Source organism: Sus scrofa, chromosome 13, assembly GCF_000003025.6.
Source record: "Sus scrofa isolate TJ Tabasco breed Duroc chromosome 13, Sscrofa11.1, whole genome shotgun sequence".
In the NCBI taxonomy this organism is placed as follows: Eukaryota; Metazoa; Chordata; class Mammalia; order Artiodactyla; family Suidae; genus Sus; species Sus scrofa.
The window spans coordinates 107,939,482-107,962,366 of NC_010455.5; the positions used below are offsets into that span (position 1 = coordinate 107,939,482).

Genomic DNA, 22,885 nt, shown 5'->3' on the forward strand with positions numbered 1-22,885 from the left:
TAATATATAAAATTACTATAAAACTGGAGTGGGATTACTCAGGACCACACAGAACCCATTTTCCACATGCTTACTGGTGTGTTCCAATGCTACTCTCCTCGGTGGTTAGGCTGCCATTATGTGGCTGCCCTTGTTTTCCCAGATTAATACACTTAGGCATGGAGAGTTTGTTGAATGCTTTATCTACCCAAGGTAGCATGTTAAGTTAATGATTAAATGAGTGTTGGAATCACGGGGCCAAGTTTCTAACTCTGGAAAAGATTGCTTGTTTCTCTATCCTATATCTTTGTATCCAGCTCAAAAAAGAAACATATCAGTGGATAGGCTCATTGTCATAGAAGTCACCTTTTAAAAAAATCCCCTTGCTAACAATGTCAGAATAGTAGGTGGACAATATGCTTTAGTTCAAATGCACTTAGTTCAGTTATGATGAACTCAAAACACACTCAAGGTGTGACTGGAAAATGAAAACTGTCACCATGTTCTACAGGTTAGTTGTGGTAGAAAGCACAACTGGATTTCAGGTAATCTCTTACCAAATGAGAACAGGTTCCCTATCTTTTTGGCATCCTGCTCAATAAAAGTCCTGGTCATGCCCCCTTTAACAGAAGTTCTTAATCTAACCCCACATAATGCCAGGAAATTGAAAGTATCCTTGGCCTCTGGCATTCAACTACATCTTGAGAAGGTTCTCAAATTTTTAAGGATTTTTCTGACAACTAAAGCTAATTATTCTAGTTCTTTGGTGCTCTTTTTAGTTATGTGAAACCTTTGGTTTCTTCAATTTTATTTGGACTTTAAAAAGAGAGTAGGTTTTCTTAGGACACAGCTTACCATTAAGTGGATTCAGAAACATTGTTGTCTAAATCTTCCCTTCATGTTTATATACACATAGTTTTTATTCACACTCACTTGGCCCAAAGCATAGTTGCTGTGTGCCTTTTACTAGCAGTCATTTTTTTTTTTTTTGTCTTTTCTTTTTTTTTTTTTTTTTTGCCATTTCTTACTAGCAGTCATTTAAAACAGAATCATTTCACTGCGAACATTCAAAATGAACAACAGAAAATAGTTGCAAATTCACTGACCCCCCAATCAGAAAGGCACAATGTTCTAGCCTAAGGTCTGGCATCAGAATCTGGATAATGAAAGATAAAGTTTTAAAAGGATGCTGACCAAAGGGTCAGCATCTAGCTAGCTTGCTAAGTCAAATTTATTTTTAATAGAGAGAGAAGAGGAATAGATATTCAAATAAAAGAAAAATCCTAAGAACCTAAACAAATTACTCATTTTCACAGATAACTGAGGTTCATCACAAAGAAATTTTAAGGTTCCATATTATATTATTATAAGGTGCCAATTATGCAATGTGTTACATAATTGTAATTTTAAATTTTATACATTTAAATATATTTTAAATATTAAACTCAGTGCAATGCAAATAAGTACATGCATATGCTAGAGGTTTTGAAAACTGTTAGAAGCCTTTGAGGTGGCAAGGAAAGAAATACATACATATATATAAAATATGTATAATGTGTATAAAAAATTTAAATGTTTGTTTACATTCTTTGTCTTTATAATTCTATTGTTGGGAATTTCCCATTTCAATGACAGTAAAAACTACATTTGCTAGTTTACTGGCTGTAGTATTACATTTCATGTTGAAAATTATAAATCATGCAAGAGACTAATAAAAGGGGGAAAAGAAAGTAAATTATTGTACATGGATAAACTAATATTTGTAATTACAATAATGATTATAAAGCTAATGGGAAAACACAGACCCTTATTTAAGATAAAGTATTAAGAAAGAAAAAGATGAAATGATAAGAACATTAATTAGGCAGAGCTAAACAAAAGTTAAGATAGTAAAACTGCTTTTAATTTTTAAAGTTTTTTAGAATACTGTTTTTATGATTTAAAAGTGATGACAAGAAATGGAGGCCTTCTCGGCCACATTTAAGTGTGAGGTACCACCCTCCCTGTCCTGAGACCCCTCTCCACATAGATAATAGTAGGGACTAGTGTTATTTCTCCAATAGGAGCCAATCCAACAAGATGGCTATCCCAGTGTGCTCCTTGGTGTGGCAGTTGGCTTTCTGCACATGTGTCAAACTCAAGCTAATCTGGGTCTGAAATGACCACCTCCCTCCTTGAGAGCCACTCCTTCCACATCAAAGGACTGTCCTTGGCACAGCACAGAGATACGGACCCAGCCCTGGGCATAGCCAGTGAAGTCAAATTGTCCTGATAAGGGGACACGGTCTCATCACAGGCAATTTTTTTTTGTTGTTGTTGTCAAAGCATAAACATTTCAATGTCAAATCATCAAAGAATCATTTAACTTACCAAGCCAAACAATTGCTCATTGATATTGAGAAGTCAGGGAAGGAAAAGGCGGCTTTAACCCTTCAAAGTTAAAACAACAACCAAAAAAAAAAAAAAAAAAGACTTTCCAAGTTTATAATTTTTTTAATGTCTGTGTTTTAAAACCAGATATTTATTGCCCTTTTAAAACGTCTCAGGGTAGCACTTTCAGTTCTGCAACAGTGCTGCTAACATTCCAAGACCAGCTATCGTGCAACTGCCCATAAAAAAATTAACACTACCAAGGCCATTTTTTTTTTTTTTCTGTGCTTAAACCCATGCCAATGAAAACTACCCTATAGGCATAAACTTGATATTTCTGTTCACCACACATTAACCCAGAGTTCCTCAGGGTGTGACACCAAGGTGACTTTTGTGATGTAGACTTCTCAAAATCTGGCTGGAAACCTGCACGATTGATCACCCACTCATGGCGGGGTATAATCATTGCGCTTCTCTTGTTCTACTCAACCTGCACATACTCTCAGAAGAGTAACCCCTGGGTAGTGTGAATTCACATTGCAAATGCAAAGAGAGTCCTTCCTGAGGCATATGAAATTGTGTTAATTCTCATAGCAAGGCTCAGGGACTCCCGGAGGTCTCACGTGGTTCATGAGAGACAGAGAAGAAGTGGCTGAGATGGGAATCAGGGTGTCATAGGCTCTGGAAAGAAGAGAATTACTGACTGGAGATGAAGAAACCATGGTGATCACCTAGCACAGCTCTTTCGAGCCACCAATAGCTTGTTAGTGACAGAAACCCAGCTTATCACTCTTTTCACTGCCTCCAAAATACTCTAAGGTGAGACAAATAGGGACACAAGGAACCTGGTTATAGAGACAGGAAATATCATATTTTATGGTTAAAGAAACATAATGCTAAATGAGGATAAACTATTCTGTACCAAGATAATCCCTAAGATATACTCCGATAAGGTCCTGGTATAATTTTAAAATTATATCTGCATACTGAGGAGACCATCTCAGAAACGGGAGGTGGAGGCCAACTTCACGGTTAAGAGTGTGAAGAAAGGGAAAGCAAATCATTTACACATCTGGCTGGCCCCCCATGACCTTTGAAAGTCAGTGGCTACACATTTACTTCAACGTAAATTTTGAGCTACTTCTCTTTGTCTGGCAATGTAATTCCCCACACCCCATCCATCACGCTTTTCCAAGTGAGAGAAAAGGGTCCTGGGGTGGGCACCGCGTCCAGGAGATCGGTGCTACCTCCCTCATATCTGGTGAGGGCAGGAGGGGGCAGGCAGAAAGGATGGGGAAGAGCAGGCACTGGGGCAGAAGGGAGCAAGGCGGACAGAGAGAGACACCTTAGCCCATTAACTTCTGCAAGAAACATCAACCTCCTCAAGACACAGAAAGATGAAAAGAGATAGAAAGCTACAGAAGAGAACTTCCAAACAAACAGCATTGACTAAGCTGTGCTTCTGCTGCCCACGTGACGTTTTATGTGAACATTAGATATTTATAAAGACATTTCCACAGCACCCCTCTGCCACCCATAAGGCATTTTACAATGCAGGACATCTGTTAAAAAGCGAAGGTATACAAAATATACTCTATGATTCTGTCCTTTGGCCCCCACCTGCACATTCAAAATCACAGAGCTGAATGTTAAAGGGAATGTTTGGAAATGCCCAAACCATCCATGCTGTGGGGGCGCTTGAGCAAATTACCTTTGTCTGGGTCGCTGAAGTTCTCATCGCAAAGGGTGAAAACCATCGTGCTTCTACATAGAAAGAAGCAAACTACATCAGTGAAGCGCAACCAGGAAGAGACAACGAATGCAGCCCCCACCATTAATACTAAAACTAGTCAATAATTATCTAGGCGGTATCAGTTATGTTTTCTGGGCATCCTGGTTGGTCTCTAAGTAAAGAGAAGGTGCTTGAGAGCAGGTCTTGGGAACGCTGCGGTTTCTCTACAGGACTATTATCTCAGGCGGCATGTGTGAAGAACAGGGTGGGGACAGCATGCAATCTGCGTGTTTACTGCTTCAACATTCTACCCACTTCTGGAGAATTATTGCTCATCCTAAACCCCACAGGGCAACCGGAAGTGCCTACTTACTGGCAAGTTAGTTCTTGGAAACCCTGGGAGGAAGAAAGGCTTTGTCCCCGGTGTGCTAAGTCATGGCTGTGTGGAGGCCACTAAGCCCCATTCCCAAAGCTGGCCGGGCAGGAAGGGATGAGTCACACCTCTCCTAAGTTCCTCAAAGATGAGTGAGGATCCATACTCATTTTGGAATGTCTGATTTTCAAGAAAGGGAAGATACATGTTCAAGAAACATTATTTGTTTAAATCCAAATAAATTTGATCATAAAAACTAGAAGTCTAAGGCTTTTAGAATGGATAAGCAATGGGATCTTGCTGTGTAGCACTGGGAACTATGTCTGGTCACTTGTGATGGAGCATGATAATGTGAGAAAAAAGAATGTATACATGTATGTGTGAGTGGGTCACCTTGCTGTGCAGCAGAAAATTGACAGAACACTGTAATCAGCTATAATGGAAAAAATAAAAATCACTACAAAAAAAAAAAACTAGAAGTCTAAGGAAGCCATTCTGTAAACTTGTATTGTATACCTCATGAACCTCAAGAAAAAATACCTACTAGCTAAAGGTGGTCTGTGGGTTGAGTAGAGAAAAATCAAAAGATTGGGGCAAAACGAACCCTGGAGATTAGAATCCAAATTCCAGGAAGTTCCTTTGTGGTGCAGCAGGTTAAAGGTCCTGGGATGCTGCTGCTGTGGCACAGGTTGCAACCACAGTGCAGGTTTAATCCCTGGACCAGAAATTCCACATGCAGCAGGTGTGGCCAAAAAAAAAAAAAAAAAAAAATTGCAGAGGTAAACTAAATAATGTTAAGAGCCAACAGGGTAGTTGTCACATGAAAAGGCTACATTATAAATGTATAAATGTTTATGTTTCTCTAGTTCAGTATGAATGTGCAAAATGCTCTATAACTATACTGTCATATATGTATATACCATATGTGACTACTTACACCGAAAAGTATTAAAAAATAAAAAATTTAAAACTTCATATTAACACAATATTTTAAATCAATTATACTTCAATAAAAAAATTAGTTTCTCAGAGTTCCCATTGTAGCTCAGTGGTAACGAACCTGACCAGTATCCATGAGGATGCCACTTTGATCTCTGGCCTCCACTAGGTGGGTTAAGGATCTGGTATTGCCGTGAGCTATGGTGTAGATCACAGATGAGGCTTGGATCTGGTGTTGCTGTGGTTATAGTGTAGGCTGGCAGCTCCAACTCTGATTCAACCCCTAGCCTGGGAACTTCCTTATGCTGAGGGTGAGGCCCTAAAAAAAATTAGTTTCTCGTTTGCACGGTCACATTCCAGTGCTCAATACCTACACAGGACTGACGGCTGCCATACTGGACAGCACAGACTATAGAACATTTCATCACTGCAGAAAAGCCTAATGGACAGGTCAGATTCCAGAGCTCATAATGGACTTTAAAGTGAGCATTGATACACAATATAAACTGAAATAAAAAGCCATGGCCCCATAAAAGTGCACAATAGGGAGTGGCGTATTCAAACTATAAAAACATTTATTCTTGCTTTGGCTTAATCCTTATTTAGAGAAAAAAAAAATCAGAAAACAGTCAGGACAATACTTAGGCTAAGTAGCCAAGTTTCAGGGAGAGTTCACACTGAAGTCCTTCAACCTGGAAAGGTACATGTGTAAGTATGAGTGTGTCTGTGTGTGCATGCGTGTGCATGAATATCCTCTGGAGTAGCTAAAGCATGACATTACACAGAGAAATATTCACCCTAGGACCTACCAGGAGGGTGTGGATGGCCCAGAGTAATGACATTAAGGCAAGGACTTTAAATAAAACACAAAGTCAAAACTACCTGGCATCATTTGATCTGGCCTCAAAACAGATTGCCACAGAAAGTGTCATTCTTAAGCAGAATAGAGCAAGTAGGCATTTTCTTTTTTTTCTTCTTTTTTTTTCATTTTCTTTTTGTTTTTTTGTTTGTTTTGCTTTGTAGGGCCGCACTCGAGGCATATGGAGGTTCCCAGGCTAGGGGTCCAATTGGAGCCATAGCCGCCAGCCTATGCCACAGCCACAGCAAGGCCAGATCTGAGCCATGTCTGTGAACTACACCACAGCTCATGGCAACGCTGGATCCTTAACCCCCTGAGCAAGGCCAGGGATCGAACCCACAACCCCGTGGTTCCTAGTCAGATTCGTTTCTGCTGTGTCACAATGGGAATTCCAGCATTTTCTTTCTTTATGGGGTAAGATGTGCTAAAGTTTTTACTACTGACATTTGCTCAGGATGAAAATGGTTGGCCAGGTGTTCACACTGAGTTTGTTTTTGGAAAGCTTCCTGCCTGGAGTATTTAAAGTATGCTATATCTTGTGAGCAGGAGGGCTTGATAATGTCCCAAGGTCATTCTCTATGTCGGAAAATGGATATCCTGGTAAATATCTTATTTTTCCAATGATACACAAATATCCATTTGAAATACACTATTTGATTTCACTCCCTTCCTTTTCTTTCTGTTTTACTGCTATCATTTGATAATGTGTGGGTCCATATGCTCACATATGTGGAGTGGTCACATGGTTATGACAGCTGTACAGAACTAAGCCTCCAGAAACTATAATATCCAGGGTGAGTTAGAGATTAAACTAATCTGCAATGCAAATTGTAAAAGTATAGCTATTCTAAGTAGTACAATGGTAATAAAATCAAGTTTCAGTGATTGTGAAATTTCAAATTATATGTTCATTATCATATTGAATTGATTATTTACAGTTTTACAATACAATTCAATTTTTTTTTTTCAATCCAGATGACATCTTCATCAAAGCTAGGGAACACTCACTGGAATATTTACTTCTTGCAGACACCTTGGTACTTTGACTGAAATCCAGGTATGTTAGAATAAGAGTCTTTTGAACGTATGCATTTAGCATTTTACAAAGCACTGTAACATTTAACATTGCATTTGTCTGCCATACCTCACATCCAGGATTTTATGGCAGGTGGTATCTTAAAAGTGAGAAGAAAAAAATCAGATTCATTAGATTATATGCCTAAGGATACCTAGCCAAGAATTCATTTCTAAAAAGTTTAATTGCACAAGAAATATATGCAATGCATTTTGCTTGGAAAATTGTGTACAACATTATATATAAGGTTAAAGCCCCTCTAACCACAACTCTGTTCATGTCCTCTCTCCCTCCTCAGAGACAACCACTGTCATCAGATGATGTGTTTTAGGTCTTTTTTATTCTTTTGCAACTGCTCACACATATCCAAAAGGGCATGCATAAGGAGATTTTGCGAAACGCTGTTCATATCAACAACAAAAATTGGAAGCACCCTAAATATACAACATTTAGGGAACAATCAAACTAACTGTGATTTAAAAGAATGTTTTAAGTCTGCACACACACACACACACACACACACACACACACTGACATCACATATTTGCTGGGAGTTCCAGGATTTCTTTCATTCCATGAAGCTTCTTCTATTCTTTTAGGTTATGAGGGTAATTCTCAAACACAGTAGAGTGAGAGAGGAAGCAGGTATGTCAGTTTTATCTGCCCCAATGGTGTCTCTCTGATCCTCACCCTTAGTAGCTTTCCAGAATAGTTCATTTTGTCCTTGACTCTATAAGCACTCGGAGAATTCAAACATCACCCCTTCCCCTAAACAAAGAAGTGAATAAGAGACAAGAAACCAACAAAATTGACTGAGCGTGAACCCTGTTATGCCAGGTTCTAACTCTTCTGTTACCATGTGGAAGCATCTTGTCAGATAAATCTTAATTTATAGGAAAAGAAAGGAATTGTGCTCTACTGAGCAAAGGATCCAAGAGATGAATTTTAGTCCCGCTCCATCAGTGTATCCCAACTTAACACAGAGCAAGTCCCTTAACCTCCCTGCACCAGAGGCACTGGACACAGAGTCTTTCATTAATTCTACAGTGCCTAATGGGGGTCCTTTCTTACAATCATGCATGTCCTTTACAAATGAAGCTTCCTTTGAAGACAGGCAAGGGATCAGATTAAGCCTTTCAATATATATTACTTCTGTTTCCTCTTGGTTCTCTGTTCTCCATGATGGCTAATTCTCAGAGGGGCCCCAGACATGAACTCTGCTCCAGCTGTGAAATAAGACTGCAGCAAGGGAACTCATACCACAAACCAGTCTTCCTGACTTCTAACCAGGGTTTCTCCCAGACAGATGCCCCCTGTGCCATCTGCTCCAGCAAGATTTAGATCCATTCCATTAATCATGTCAGTCTTCAAGTTTCCTTTCCTAACCCTAAGCAATCTTAATTATCCTTCTGATTCAAAGTGTTTCTATGTGGACAAACTCAAGATTCTCTTAGTGGAGAAGCATCATAGATGCTACACTTATAAACACATTACCAATCATAGTTCCTGCAACAAAGCAAACTCTCAGGAAGGATTTGTTGAATGAGTGATAGCACATTTTTACAAGGAGGATGTAAGGGGATTTCATTCGTGCATTATATTTACATTTTCCTCCAGGTTCTGTACCAATATGTTTGCCAATAATTCAACTACTTTTTTATGGCCACACCCATGGCATATGGGCCAGGGATTGAATCTGAGCCATAGTTGTGATCTATGCCTCAGCTGCAGAGATGCTGGATCCTTTAACATGGTGTGCTGGGCAGGGGGTCAAACCCACTCCTCCGTGATGACCTGAGCCACTGCAGTCAGATTCTTAATCCACTGTGCCACAGCAGGAACCCTAATACTCCATTATTTCTTGCTCTCTCTTTAAAGGGCTATATTAGTTGTAAGCGTCCTGACATTCACAAGGCTGTCATCAGAGTTTTGTGCTCACCCCAAGGCTAGTCTTGATTTTGCCAAAATATCTGGTAATGTAGTCAGTTTGCTTATTAGACAAGTCCAGTTCCACAAATCCAATCTTAAATGCCTACAATGGGGTCCAATTTATTTTTAGTGCTTCAATGTAATTTTACACCACAGTGTGCCAAATTAATGCAGTAAGTACATAGTGGGCTTCCAAATACATTTTGAGAGTAGTAATATAAAACTCGACATAGAAAATAAAAGTTTTTGTATAATCTCAGAGACACTAACCTAAGGGTTGTTTCCAAAGGATGAATGGAAATTTTCAGTAGTTTCACTTACACAACTACAAGGTTATTCATATGAATTCTCTAATACTTTGATAACCAATATGCTAGAATGACAGACAACGAAATAAGGAAAAGGGGGAAGCTGAGTGGGCAGACGGAGCTGCTCTAGAGAAGCCTCGGCTAGCATGGTCCAGAGGGAGAAACAAGGTCTCTGACAAGCGACCCACTCACTCTGCTTCCAGTCAGTTCCTTGCCTCAGCCACTGAGCATTTATCTGACCCTGAAAGATCAAATATTGGAAACTGTCTGAGTCTTTCCAGAGGTGTCAAAACATTCAGAAAACACTCAGTCTTTTGAAAACTTGAACATTCCAACCATGAACAATGTTGCACTGCTGGCCACACCCAACACCTCTCAGTAGAGGGCCCCCTATGTGCTGTCCAGGGCAGGCTCAGGTGTACTTACCTAAGTTGGTTCTGAATGGAAAAGCTGAACAGTCTTTACCCTCTCTATCTGACAAGAGTTTAGTTAAATTAAATTAAGCCATCCATTTAGGGTTGGTTTACTTCACCCAAGTGTCTTTCTAAGTTGATCTTTACTTTGAATTTCTTTTTCTTTTTTTTTCTTTTTTTTTTTTGGTCTTTTTAGGGCCTCACCCAAGGCATATGGAGGTTCCCAGGCTAGGAGTCAAATCTGAGCTACAGCTGCCAGCCTACACCACAGCCACAGCTAAGCCAAATCCAAGCCGTTTCTGCAACCTACACCACAGCTCATGATCCTTACACCAGATCCTTAACCCACTGACTGAGGCCAGGGATGGAACCTGCGTCCTCATGGATACTAGTCCAGTTCAGTAACCACTGTGCCATGACGGGAACTCCTTTACTTTGAAATTCTAAGCATTTCCTCCAAATTGGTCAGGAGCTCTGCTTCCCTACACCTCATCCACCATTATAATAACCAGGACCTCAGCAACTCAGAGTCAGACTAGGGTCTGACCACAAATCCTAACGTTTCTTGTGGTTTGAATCAGGCTTTGGCCTTGTATTTAGGATCAAAGGTCTTGTTCCCTGGCTATAACATTGGAATTTATTGGGTAAATTTCTTCAGTATCATTCTCCCCTCCCTCCTCCTACTGCACACAGAAGATCAGAGCAAGTCATCTGTTAAATAGTTGCTGAGAGGGAAATGTGTGCTACAGATGAAGGGAGAGAAGAGGAGAGAGAGTGGCTAAGTGGGTGGTGGGAGAAGCACAAAGAAATTTGGGAAGCAGAAAAGAAAAAAAGAAGAAAAGGGTGACATTCTGGATTTCCAACAGTAGAAATGCTGGAGAACTCCATTCCAGGAAATTAAAGATATTTTACATGTGTGTATATGTATGTGGATATGTGTTTGTGGGAGTGAGAATATAACTGTAGACACATATCATTTTTGTATTGTGATAACAAAATCAAAGATAATGCTATTTAGTTAATATCTACTTACTTAAGCACATCTTATAAGTCCTATCTAATATTCAGTCTACATTTTAATTAGCAGTAAGGTTGCCTGGTGACTTTCTGTTTTGTTTCTTTTCTTAACCAAAACACAATACTGCTGTTCTAAAAGAACAATCTTACCACTCTGATTATTGACATTTCTGTTGCTTTCCCAAAGACAAAGTCTCTGCTATTTTGCCTGCAAAACCAACAACTAGTGTTTTATTGTTGTTAGGAAAGAGTCAAAATTTTTAAATGCACCATCCCTTAAAGTTCTTCCAAAGAGATCTCTTTGAAATGAACAGTAGTCCCACAGATAGAAATTACAGAACAGAGGGGCAAAGGGGAGAAAGACAAATGGGCCAGCTATCATAATCAGTCATAAGTCATCCAAACTATAACTCTTCTGAATGAAATAAAGTTGGCAGGAAGGGGGAAAAAAAATCTCTGAAATAGGCCACAAGATGAGGCGCAATCTAGAGCTAGAGCTATCTTTCTCTTTTATTCTGAACATGCCATTCATTGGTCAAGACCAGCCAAATAAACTACTCTGTGAGGTCTGTAATTTTCAAGCATTTCTTTAACCATAAAATGATTATCTCAAGCAATTTGTTGCAAAATCCAGGCAAGCTTCAAAGCCTGATTTATTCACTTTCTTTCAAGTTTTATAACTATTCACCAATCTCACCTGCTAATCCAACATGCCTGTGGTTCTATAAGCATCTACTGCACCCATTCTATGAATATTTATTGTGTTCATTATGTAAAGAACAATGCCAGACATCAGACACACACAAAATTTAAGACTCCACTACTACCTTGTAAGAAGTTTACAAACATAATTGTTTATGACTTTTCTCAGCCTAATGAGAGATGTGTATAAACAAATAATTGGGTGAAGAACTAGAAGAGATTTAGAAATGAAATTCCATGGGAGCAAAAGAGCAGACAAACTGTACTGGGGGTGGATGGAAGAAAGCGTACATGGACGGGGGGATGTAGGATGCAGCAGGAGATGAAGGTGAAAGGGCAGAGTGAAGGCCCTAATATGCTGTGCTCAAAAGTCCCAATTCCTCCTATTGGAAATGGAGCATCATTGTGGGCCTTTCAGCTGGGAATGAAGTGATGAGAGTGTTTTAGACAGAAAAGACTGATGGCAGCGGAGGAAGCTGAGGACAGGGAAGAGGTGCTAAGAGAGTTAGGGATTGTTGTGGTGGCCCAGCTGAAAAACAGAGATAGCCATTTTTGAAATTTTTGCTCTGATCATCCGAAATCTACTACACCAAGGTGTTCAGCAAACCTGTCTTTAACCACATTGCATAGGAACCAGTTTTGCTGCAAAATCTTGCTACTCCAAGAATGATCTGTGGATAAAAGCATCAGCATCAACTGGGAACCTGTTAAAAATGCAGAATCTCAGCCCCATCCCAGAACTGCCAAAACAGAATCTTCTTTAAAAAAGGCCCCTGAGGGAAATGCATTCACATTACAGTTAGAGAAGTACTGAGATCAAGGAAATATCTATAGGCTTAAAAAGAGCAAGGTCCTTAGTTCTGTCACTTACTTCTTGGAATTTCCACTTTTTCCTCCATAAACTTAGGATACAAGTCGTGATTAGCTAAAAGAGTTAGATGTGATAACAAGTGTAAAAACGCTTCATGAATTCTGAAGCACATACCAGATAGACATGAGGTCATTTTATCATTGGGATCATCTTGTCTCATAACAAATTCATATGCTTTGTCTATAAAAAGAGTTCTTTGAACTCGAAATGTAGAAATGGTCAAAGGGACAAATTTGCAGAGAAAACATCAGAACATTAGTCACCAGGGTTGTTGGGTTTGTTTTGGATTTTTTTTGCATATTATTTCCTTTGGACTGTATTCCTGTACTTCCAAGCTTTCCACGAATTCACAACCCTCCCTCCTCCACTCTTCTGAAACAAAGAAGAGGAAAAAGAACCTGTTAAGTGCTGCTCATTCAACAAGCCCAAGGAGCTTGTCCTTAACCATGTTTTTTCATGGTCAAATAACCATTATCTTTAAAATTACACCCAAATTCCATCACTTAGAGGTGCCTGCGGTAGGATGTAGAGATCATTTAGAGTGCAAACCTATCTGTCTGTATTGTCCAGCCTAGAAAGGAAGGGACGATAGACTGGATGACCTTCTTTGGGTTCATTTCGGGTTCCTTCCTATCCAGTGTTAGATCTCAACAGGCTCTTTTCGAGCCCAAGCAAGTAAGCAGCACACACAGTAGCCCATAAGGTGTGGTTTCAGGGATCCCAAGTCTCTATTCCTTCCAGAAGATCTCCCTCTAATATTGTGCTGCACAGACCCACAGACTCAAATACAGGGGAAAGATAATATTACCATCAGAGTCGTTTTAAAAAAATATATGGTGACTAGCACATTGCCACATGTTAATGGTTTATTAGAGTGAGTAGTTTTTGTTTGTTTGTTTGTTGTCTTTTTAGGGCCACACCCACAGCATATGGAGGTTCCCAGGCTAGGGGTCAAATCGGAGCTACAGCCACCGGCCACAGCCACAGCAACAGCAACACAGGACTGGAGCCGCATCTGTGACCTACACCACAGCTCATGGCAATGCCAGATCCTTAACCCACTGAGGAGTTCCTGTCGTGGCTCAGTGGTTAATGAAGCCAATTAGGAACCATGAGGTTGCAGGTCTGATCCCTGGCCTTGCTCAGTGGGTTAAGGGTCCAGCATTGCCATGAGCTGTGACGTAGGTCGCAGACACGGCTCGGATCCCGAGTTGCTGTGGCTCTGGTGTAGGCCGGCGGCTACAGCTCCAATTGGACCCCTGGCCTGGGAACCTCCATATGCTGCTGGAGTGGCCCAAGAAATGGCAAAAAAAAAAAAAAGAAAAAAAAAAAGATGACCTTGAAAAATCATCTTCTGGAGCCCCTGGCATGTGACCAACACAGTCAGGGAATCCGTCTCGGAGTGTAATTCCTATAAGAAAATATTGTCCATGGGGGCAATGTTTTCCAGAGGATATGATTACTTCAATCACCTCCAGAATATGGACAAAAGAAATCATATGAATTGCTCAGAATCAGGAACTCAATCTATTTTCTTTTCATATGTCTAGTTACTTAAACTGCAAATAGAGCGTAGATGTTCAATAAGTGATTATAGAATTGAGGGGAAAAGGGAAGAATGAGAGGTTGGGGAGAGAATGAGTATATTATTACATTAAGAATGATTTACATTAAGAAGAAACAGCTTGCTCACCAGGATAAAACAAATTATTTCAATTATTAAAATTACAGTAATACTAATAATAAAACAGAATAAAGTTCACATGTGAAAGAACCCATCTTTAGCTCAATACCATTTGGCAAGCTGAAATATTTCATCATAAATCTCATCTTCAGAATTTCTGGGTCCAATCTTCCTAGGTTCTCTCTCCTTTTTAATGAGTAATCAATTAATTTTACTATAAAAACCAAATGATTTTTGAAATGCATTCCCATGTAGCTCAAGTTTAAGATCATCTTAAAATGATTTACCTTCTCCATAAGTCACTGAAAAAGGAAATGGCGATAGACATAGTTACATAGTTACATGGCCTCAGAGCTGACACCCATAACCATTCCCTTTGTTCAGAATCAACTGTATTTTTTTGTGTGTGGCAAACGACTTCTACTGATAGTTGGTAATACTAATATTTGTGTCACGTTATCAAAAACATTTCCTAAGAGTCATGGTGCACTGTTATCAATAATGTGTTTATCTGTGACATCAAAGTTTTGGTGTAATAAACTTATCGCCATTTCCACTAGTTTCCCCCACACTCACTGTCGGCTGGGACAAAAGGTGCTTTGTAAAGTGTGTCCCCATTAGAAACAGTTCCTTCAGGTGCACAGACCCGCACCAGGCTCTGCCACCAGATTTCTCTGTTGAGTTCAGAACACTCCCATCAATATTCTGCTGGACTAGAACCCTTCACACTCTGAGAACCTTGCCCTAAAGGAAGATGCACTTGAGGTTACCACACAGGGAACTGCATTGTGATACTCCAACGCTGGTAGATATTACAGTCTGGTGTGCAGCAGCCTTTCAGGAATCCCTAGGTCACATTCTAGCAGCCTTGGGAAGCCTGAGTGTTTAGATTAGGATCACTGCTCACTCTGGGCAGGGCTGTGCTCTAGTCGAAAAAGTCTATTTTTGCCTCAGCTTAACCCTGAGGGTCTCCAAAGTCCCAAATTGGTTGGGGGAGAAGGATTTTCCCAGGAACCCTTCTCCTCCTTTCAGCAGACAATGAGACCTCTCTCACAATCTGAAATCTCAAAGGGTCCCTAAGTCCCCAAGGGATCATTGCAGCAAAAATGCCGACATCTATTTTTCTAAAGCGTATGTGCACACAAAATACATACACGTGCGCGTTCATACATACATATGCTTGTATATGTGTATATATATATATAGATAGATAAGCTAGACACACAAATATGTACATTTCCACATCTGCATGTATACTTACTATGTGCTGCTCACTAAAATTATATATGGTAGGTCTTGTTCTTCTCTTTAAGGACACAGGGGCTCACAAAGTTTCTAGAGCTTATTAAAGTCCCATTGACGGGACTTGAACATGCTTCACAGACGTGAAATAATAACAAAATTCTTATTCTATAATCATAGCATTAGATATTAGCGTTGTTGCAGTTGAATCTGTTTCATGTGCATGTAGGACACCCCTACCTCCCCCGCCAATGGGGTGCTTCCCCTCATTTCAGACAGTGACTCCCAGCTCTGGAAGTGGGAGAGGAGAGGTTGCCCTTCCTAAGGTGACCCACAGAGTGGCCCCCACGGAGTGAAAAGAGGTTAGTCGCCAGCGGTGTCTCTTTCATCACGAGGAGAAACCTGACCCTTCCTAAAGATGTGTGGAAAGGTGAAAAACACCCCCCCCATTTTTTTCCTTACAGAGTCTTGGACTTAAATTCCTTCCCAACTAACCCCAAGGGCCCTTGGGAGGCTTCAGAGCCATTAGAAAAAGTGTCTGCGGAGCCCCTCCAGTGCCACGGTGGACAGGCAGTACGCACATGGGCCGAACAATAAGAGCCGAGCTGCAGACATGCGGCAGCCCGGCTTCCGCGGCGCTCTGACAGTGCCCTTTCAACACGTGAACACGACTCCTCAGAGCCGTAATCCCACGGTCCTTATTAAATTTTCCATATTTCACACACCCCACCGCAGCCTTCCGACCCACCCTGAAGAGCGCTCTGGCTCCCAGGGCAAACACGTTCTATAAGGGGCTGAGCCAGTACTGCCTCATGTTTTACATCCAAACAAACCGGCCAGCTGGGTTTGCATGCTGTAACCAATTGACGCCCCACACTTCCTTCATCTCTGGTTTCTCCTACAACTTCAATAGAGTGACTGGAGAAGGCAGGGAAGGCCTGGGGGAAAGGTAAGGGACGTTAAGGAAAGTGCCACTCAAACAACGCTGTTAAAAATATTCTGATTGGTTAAGATAAGGTGTACTTTCATTTTCCAGAGAATTTTATCTTTATAGATAGGTCTGCACAACCTCTCAGAAAGTGTTTCGGAGCTGGTTGTTCTTTTCAGACAGCATGTGCTGTGGGGAACACATTCCAACTTCTTAATGGGGTGTAATCAGTAACACGTTCACTTCAGGCCTTATAATGATGATGCTGTTAACTGCATCCACCCCAAATCCTTTAAAACAGCTGTTTTCAACCAACTTTCACTGTGAATGTACTTTTGTGCGTTTAATGTACTTGGCAAGCTTTTTGAGAAAGCCCTTGCCTACTGTTTTATTTGTTTCCATTTATGAAAACATGCATTTGCTGTGAAACTCAGAGGCATTTGTAAAGTTATCAAGGAACTCAGGAGAACTACTACCCTCTCCTTGTCATCTTTGGTGATTGCTGATTTGTCTCTGGTGAAATCTCCTGGGAAGAAACTGCCATGCCTTTGTTTAACCATAAAATGATCAGCAGCTCTTCAGGCAAAAACTGGAGGATTATTTCTCAAATTTTGTGTCCTGAAATTAAAAGACAAAGGAGGGGCGGGGGCAGGCCCAGGAGGGCCACCTGGATAAGGTTCAGAAGCAAAGGTTTTCCACTGGGCAGCTCACCCCCTGCTACCTGGAAGATTCATACCCACAGTTTTCCAGCAAGCGCTATTGTCTGAGTCATTCATCAGGCCCCAGCTCTGAAATGCAAGAATTATCCTCCATTCAGAGCCTTAGTAAGGACAGAACACCTTCCTTTCTTGTAACATTATCCAGCCAGGAAACAGGCAGCATGAATAAATGGTTGGTTGAAGTCTGGTCTTTGTTTTCTGTCTTCCTTAGTTGACAATGCTCCCTGCAAGGGGGCAGGCCAAAATCAAACTGCCCACCACCATGTTGTACCAAACAGTAAAAGCAGGAAAAAATGTCCTTGCCACCCACCCTGTGCCCATGAAATCCCCAAAACAGGATTGTTGCTATACTGTCATTTGACTAGTGTGTGTTGTTATAGGTATTTGTAACAGAGCGTGCGATTAAGGAAAAAAAGCAAACAGGCTGGCATCACAGACATTTGCCCACCACCTGGTAAGAGCTGGGGGGTGGGGGAGTCCCTGAAATCTCAGTGCCCTGAGCAGGCCCAGAAGCTGTTCTTTTCCACTTTGCCTCCCTTTATTCTAATCTCCTCATTTCCTCTATGATGAAATTATTCCTTAGTCCTCAATCCAGTACTGGGAAGGCAGATACTTGAACGATCAGAGAAAGCCCGGGCCTTGTTTATTTGGCTTCCTCCATGAGTCCTAGACAGTAAATCTCCTGCTCTCCTCACACTCAGTGTGATGGCGAATGCCAAACCCCAGCCGGGCAGCTGGAGTCCTATTTCCTGGGCCCTCAGAAGATAGAAAATATCACATTTCTATTCCATTCGACCCTTTCACTCTCTCCGTCATGCTTGGCTGCCTTTACAAGTCACCATTTCCCTGTCAGAGCTTACAGGGACTCTAACAGGTGAGGCCTCAAGCAAATACAGGCTCGAGTGGGCCTGGCAGGGCGGCCGAGGACGGCTTGCCTATCTGCTCCCTATCTCGCCTTTTCTTACCACAAGGCCTGCTCCATGACAGCCAAGTTGTCCCGGGGCAACGGCTCAGTAATAAGATACACAACAAATAATGGGGTTTTTTGCTGGAAAAATATATACTCAGGTAATTAAATTGTTAACATGATGGATGGCCTTATTTTATATTTGAATTCAAAGTGACTTTTTGTATCATTCAACTAAAATGGCTTGATGTTACAAAACATAACTCCAGAGAAATAGGAATATAGATTTCTGTTCATTTATTTTAAAAACAAACATGGGTAGTTTTCACTGAGCTGGGATATAATGTTTACCTGAAATGCATGGAGCTGGTGTTAGAATTTCATGCCCATTACTTCTCAGTCCTATTTTTTTTGTGCCATGTCCTAAAAGGTGAGGCTATAGAAAACTTGCCAATGGACATGCTTTGTTTTATGCAGGTCGAGTGAGAATGTATTAGAGAGACCTATTGTTCAGAAGGTTCCAGAAGCAAGACCCTGGTGTCTGAGTTTAAAATGTTAATGGACATCCATTTTGCCCATGTTGAATCCCAAATGACAATATGTTTTGTGCCCAAGGCATGATTCTGACAAAATCAATAAACCATCCTAAGTTTGATAAAAGTTTTACAAAATATCCAGGACATTTAGAGTAATTGTTAACATCTGCTCATTATTCAACAGTGTATGCAGGTTTAGAAGCCAGATAAATATATTTATTCATCAGCAGTCAGCATGTCACTGCTACCTCAGTGGTGACATAAAACAGTTAGACATTACAACTTGCCTTAGTCTTGGGTTCAGAGAATACAAATGAACCATTGTGAAAAAAACAGAACATTCTGCTTTCTCTGTGTTTTACACTGAGAGAGCGAAACAGAGAGAGAGAGGAGAGGGAAAGAGAAAAGGGGCAAGTTTTGGTCAAGAAAATCTTGAAAATTTACTTTGAACTGAAAACCTGGGGAATATGCAGGGAAAATAAATAAATAAATAAAATATAAATCTTAGAGAAGGGATCTGAAGACATCAATCATTGCTGCAATATGAAGAGCATTTTTCTTGTTTATTCTCCAAAACACAATTCAATTTTGATTTTTTCTTTCCTTGCACAATATAAGAAAGTTATGTCTACACTGGAAGGGTGAAATAGGCTCTCGAAAATAACACTGAAAAGGTTCTCTCTACCAGAATGAAATTAGTTCTTTAAGAATATTCACCAACTTACAGCTGATTTGTTCTACATGAAAACCAGCCTCAGATTCATCATTTAACAGTAAAAAGAAAATATTAACCAAATCACATTCACTCTTACTGATATACTATGGGAATGGGGAGACATTCCTAGTGGTTCTATGGGAGGTTTTGTTGTCTTATGTAATCTGGTGTGTGTATGTGTGTGTGTTGGGGGGGGCGCTCTAAATGCCCTTCCAGTAGTCTCTGTGACCTCTAGTGATGCTAATAGATCTCTTGAGTATCTGAAGCTGAGTTGATTATTAACTTTCAACTACCTTACATTATCCTCAATCATGATTGTGTAAAATAGCCTGAATTAACTTCCCTTGAGGTTTACCTCTTCGGTGAGGGAATAAATTCTGAAAATATGTCTGTGAAAGGTGCAAAGATTCCAGAGAAAAGGGTTAGAGTAGAAGAAAGTCACTGGTTAACACTGTTGCATTTTTCTGAAGTGTATGCCTATAAACTCACCACCACATGTGTGCTCAGAGAATGTCACATGAAAGACATTTAATAAAAGTTGACTTGAAGACCTAGAACAAACTATATATTTATATCTAACATCCAATGCAATCTGAGAGATTAGTAGAAAACACGAGCATTCTCTATGAAGACCAGAAGATTAGCAAGGTAGAGATAAAAAAATTAACAGAGATGCTATCTAGCTAATTAAAGCTGTAAAAGAAGCAAGAGCCTCTTCATGGATTGTTCTGTTAACTAACTGTAATTATACTGTCAATTGCATTAACTTCATTGCCCACTAATAGAGTAAGTTTCAAGGGAGGCAGCCAGTGTGGGGATGGTTATTTATTTTTATGTCCTAATTAATCAGTACTGACACCAAACCACATCCTTCCTCCTTGCTCATTATTTAAATGACCCATTTATATGGATGAACCTCTTTGCTTTGTGCATTTCATTATCACATTAACATACTTTCAAAACAAAAAGAGTTGTTTCTGCTTCAGCAAGTACTTTGAACAAACAGCCATTTGAGCTACTCCTGAAAGGCTATGCAACCTTCATTTCTCCAGGCATTTAAGTGGCCAGTTGGAGTTGACTAAAATCAAATGATCAGATGTCTGATGAGTTTTGTAGTGCTTGGGTAGGGGCACAGGAGGACTTAGGAAATGAAAGGAGAAATTCCAACGTTCCATGCAATGTTGGGAAGCAACTTTTATTCAGCTAGTCATTTCTATGTGTCTTATCTATGGAAATGTGAAAATAAACCCTGCTTCTGAATGAGGCTAAAATCTATTGGAGCCATCAGATTGCGATATAATTTAAAAGCAACTTTATGAGCCATCCTCCAGGACATGATTCCACCGCAGCGAAGGCTTCAGGAGCTCTAACTATTTGAGATTGCTTTGCCCTCTAATGTAAGGTTCTGTGCATAGACTACATCTTGAGAAGCCAACATCACTAATCTTAAGCATATCAACCTGGATTAAAGTATACTATATTCAGATGTTAACAAAGCCTCTTTATATTATCGGGAACACTCTCAAGGAATTTTGGGAAAAACACATTTGCTGGAAAAAAACTGAAATCAAAAGTTGATTTGGGAGTTCCCGTCGTGGCGCAGTGGTTAACAAATCCGACTAGGAACCATGAGGTTGAGGGTTCGGTCCCTGCCCTTGCTCAGTGGGATCCGGCGTTGCCGTGAGCTGTGGTGTAGGTTGCAGACGCGGCTCGGTCCCGCGTTGCTGTGCCTCTGGTGTAGGCCGGTGGCTACAGCTCCGATTCAACCCCTAGCCTGGGAACCTCCATATGCTGTGGGAGCGGCCCAAGAAATAGCAACAACAACAACAACAACAAAAAAAAAAGACAAAAAGACAAAAGACAAAAAAAAAAAAAAAAGTTGATTTGGATGGTTATAGATGTCTCATAATGGAATTATTTTTAAGAAGAGGCAATGCATTTCACCCAGATTTACTAGCTTTCCCTTTGAATATAATCTCATAATTGCAAATGTTTAAAATAATCTTTAAAAGTATAGAGAAAAAAATAGTTTGTGGAGTCCACAAATATGTACCCACAGGACACATTAAAAATAATTCTGAATTTATAAGACTGGGTACTTGGGCCTGAGATGAACCTCCTAGTGACAGCCACATACACAAATTTTAAAAGTGATCTGTCTCAGACACTGTGGAGGCAAGTAAAGAAATACACTCTTGGGTGACTCAACAAACTTTAATAAGGCTGATGATATATATTTTAATTTTGAATAGGCTCTGCCATGAAAGTCAAATAAAGCAATATTTCTAGATTCATAAATACTGTAAACATTCTTCGATAATAGTAAAAATCATTTTTTTTTTTAGTTTCTGTCTGAGCAACATCTGTTATCACTCTATATTTTGAGTCCCTTTCCATGGGGCATGAGATATACTTGGATATGGTGGTGGGTTTTTGGTTCTATCCTGATGAAAATGTTTCAATTTTTGGAATGTACCAGAATAAACAAAATCATGATTTACACTCCATACTTTCATTTACTTTTGGTGATTTTCTCATGTTTTCAACAGATACTAGCCACCTTCCTACCACCACTACCACTTTTGTGTCTAGGAATCCATCTCTGCTAAATTCCGTTTATTAATAGGAAATCCTTCTGTATATACTTTACCTAAATCCTGCATCCTTCAGTTTAAGCTCATTTCATATTACTCAAACTTCTCTGAACAGTAGTCCAACATCATCTCTTTATGGGAAAAACCCATTATCTGAATATAGTCAGTAAATCACTCTTTATCCTTCATTTCCCTCACTTGAGTAAGCCCAGCTCCCCAGGGCTTTCTCTATAATACTCAATCTCCAACTCACTATCAAGGAATAATGGAGTTCCTGGGAGAATTGGTCATATATAATAACTAATTATAATATTATATACTATATAAGACTGTAATGATTATTAATTTTTTCAATAGTAAATACAATTGCCATAAAACCTGGCTTATGCCTTCCTCTAAGTTCCTCAGGAAATTCTCAGATTTCTCCTTGGCTACCTCAGCCTGCTTCAGAAATGCTCAATCCTCTGTATCAGTAGTGAGGGAGACCAGTTTATATTTAGAAGGAGGCAAATGTCTGGTATGGAACATATTAAAACCTGAGAAATCTGTTTCCTTGTAACCTAAGCCAAGATCTCCAAAACTAAAAGGTAAGTTCATTAGCCCATTTCATAGAGTCCTCATCAGAGCATCTATTCATGGGCTCTATTTCATGCTTCCAATGTACAAAATTTCCTGAAAGGCTTTTTTGGAAGCAGTGCATACACACCGACCCAATAAGTTTGTCTGCTTTGTTTGGGGTGGAGATGGCTGTCCTGCAAGTTCCACATAAGCTATTAGAGTCTATGTCCAAATGATAGTGTCACCTTGACCATCAGGTATCCCAAGCTACAGATTTGCATCACATGACTAATGTCAGAGAGAGTTGTGTACTTCAGGCAAAATTCAAGAGCTGATATTTATGTCAATAGTTTTATATTGTTGAATTTACTGCTTAACTTTTGTGTCCAGGACATGAAACTTGACCCTGATACTAGACTGCAAATGCTTAGACAA

The 22,885-nt window shown here is 40.1% G+C and overlaps 1 protein-coding gene across 7 annotated transcripts in view; it reads right to left on the reverse strand.

Annotated features, from left to right (window-relative positions):
* MECOM (MDS1 and EVI1 complex locus) overlaps nt 1–22,885 on the reverse strand; it is a 582,930-nt gene that overhangs the window by 186,275 nt on the left and 373,770 nt on the right. Inside the window, exon 1 of one of the 7 annotated variants that reach the window (XM_021071143.1) lies at nt 4,061–5,460. The exons of 5 other annotated variants lie outside the window; for them this stretch is intronic. In XM_021071143.1, coding sequence (XP_020926802.1) covers nt 4,061–4,087 — 27 coding nt within the window. In that variant the 5' untranslated portion in view covers nt 4,088–5,460. Of the gene's footprint in view, nt 1–4,060; nt 5,461–22,885 lie in introns of those variants that run through there. One more of the 7 variants, XM_021071144.1, reaches the window with a different exon arrangement.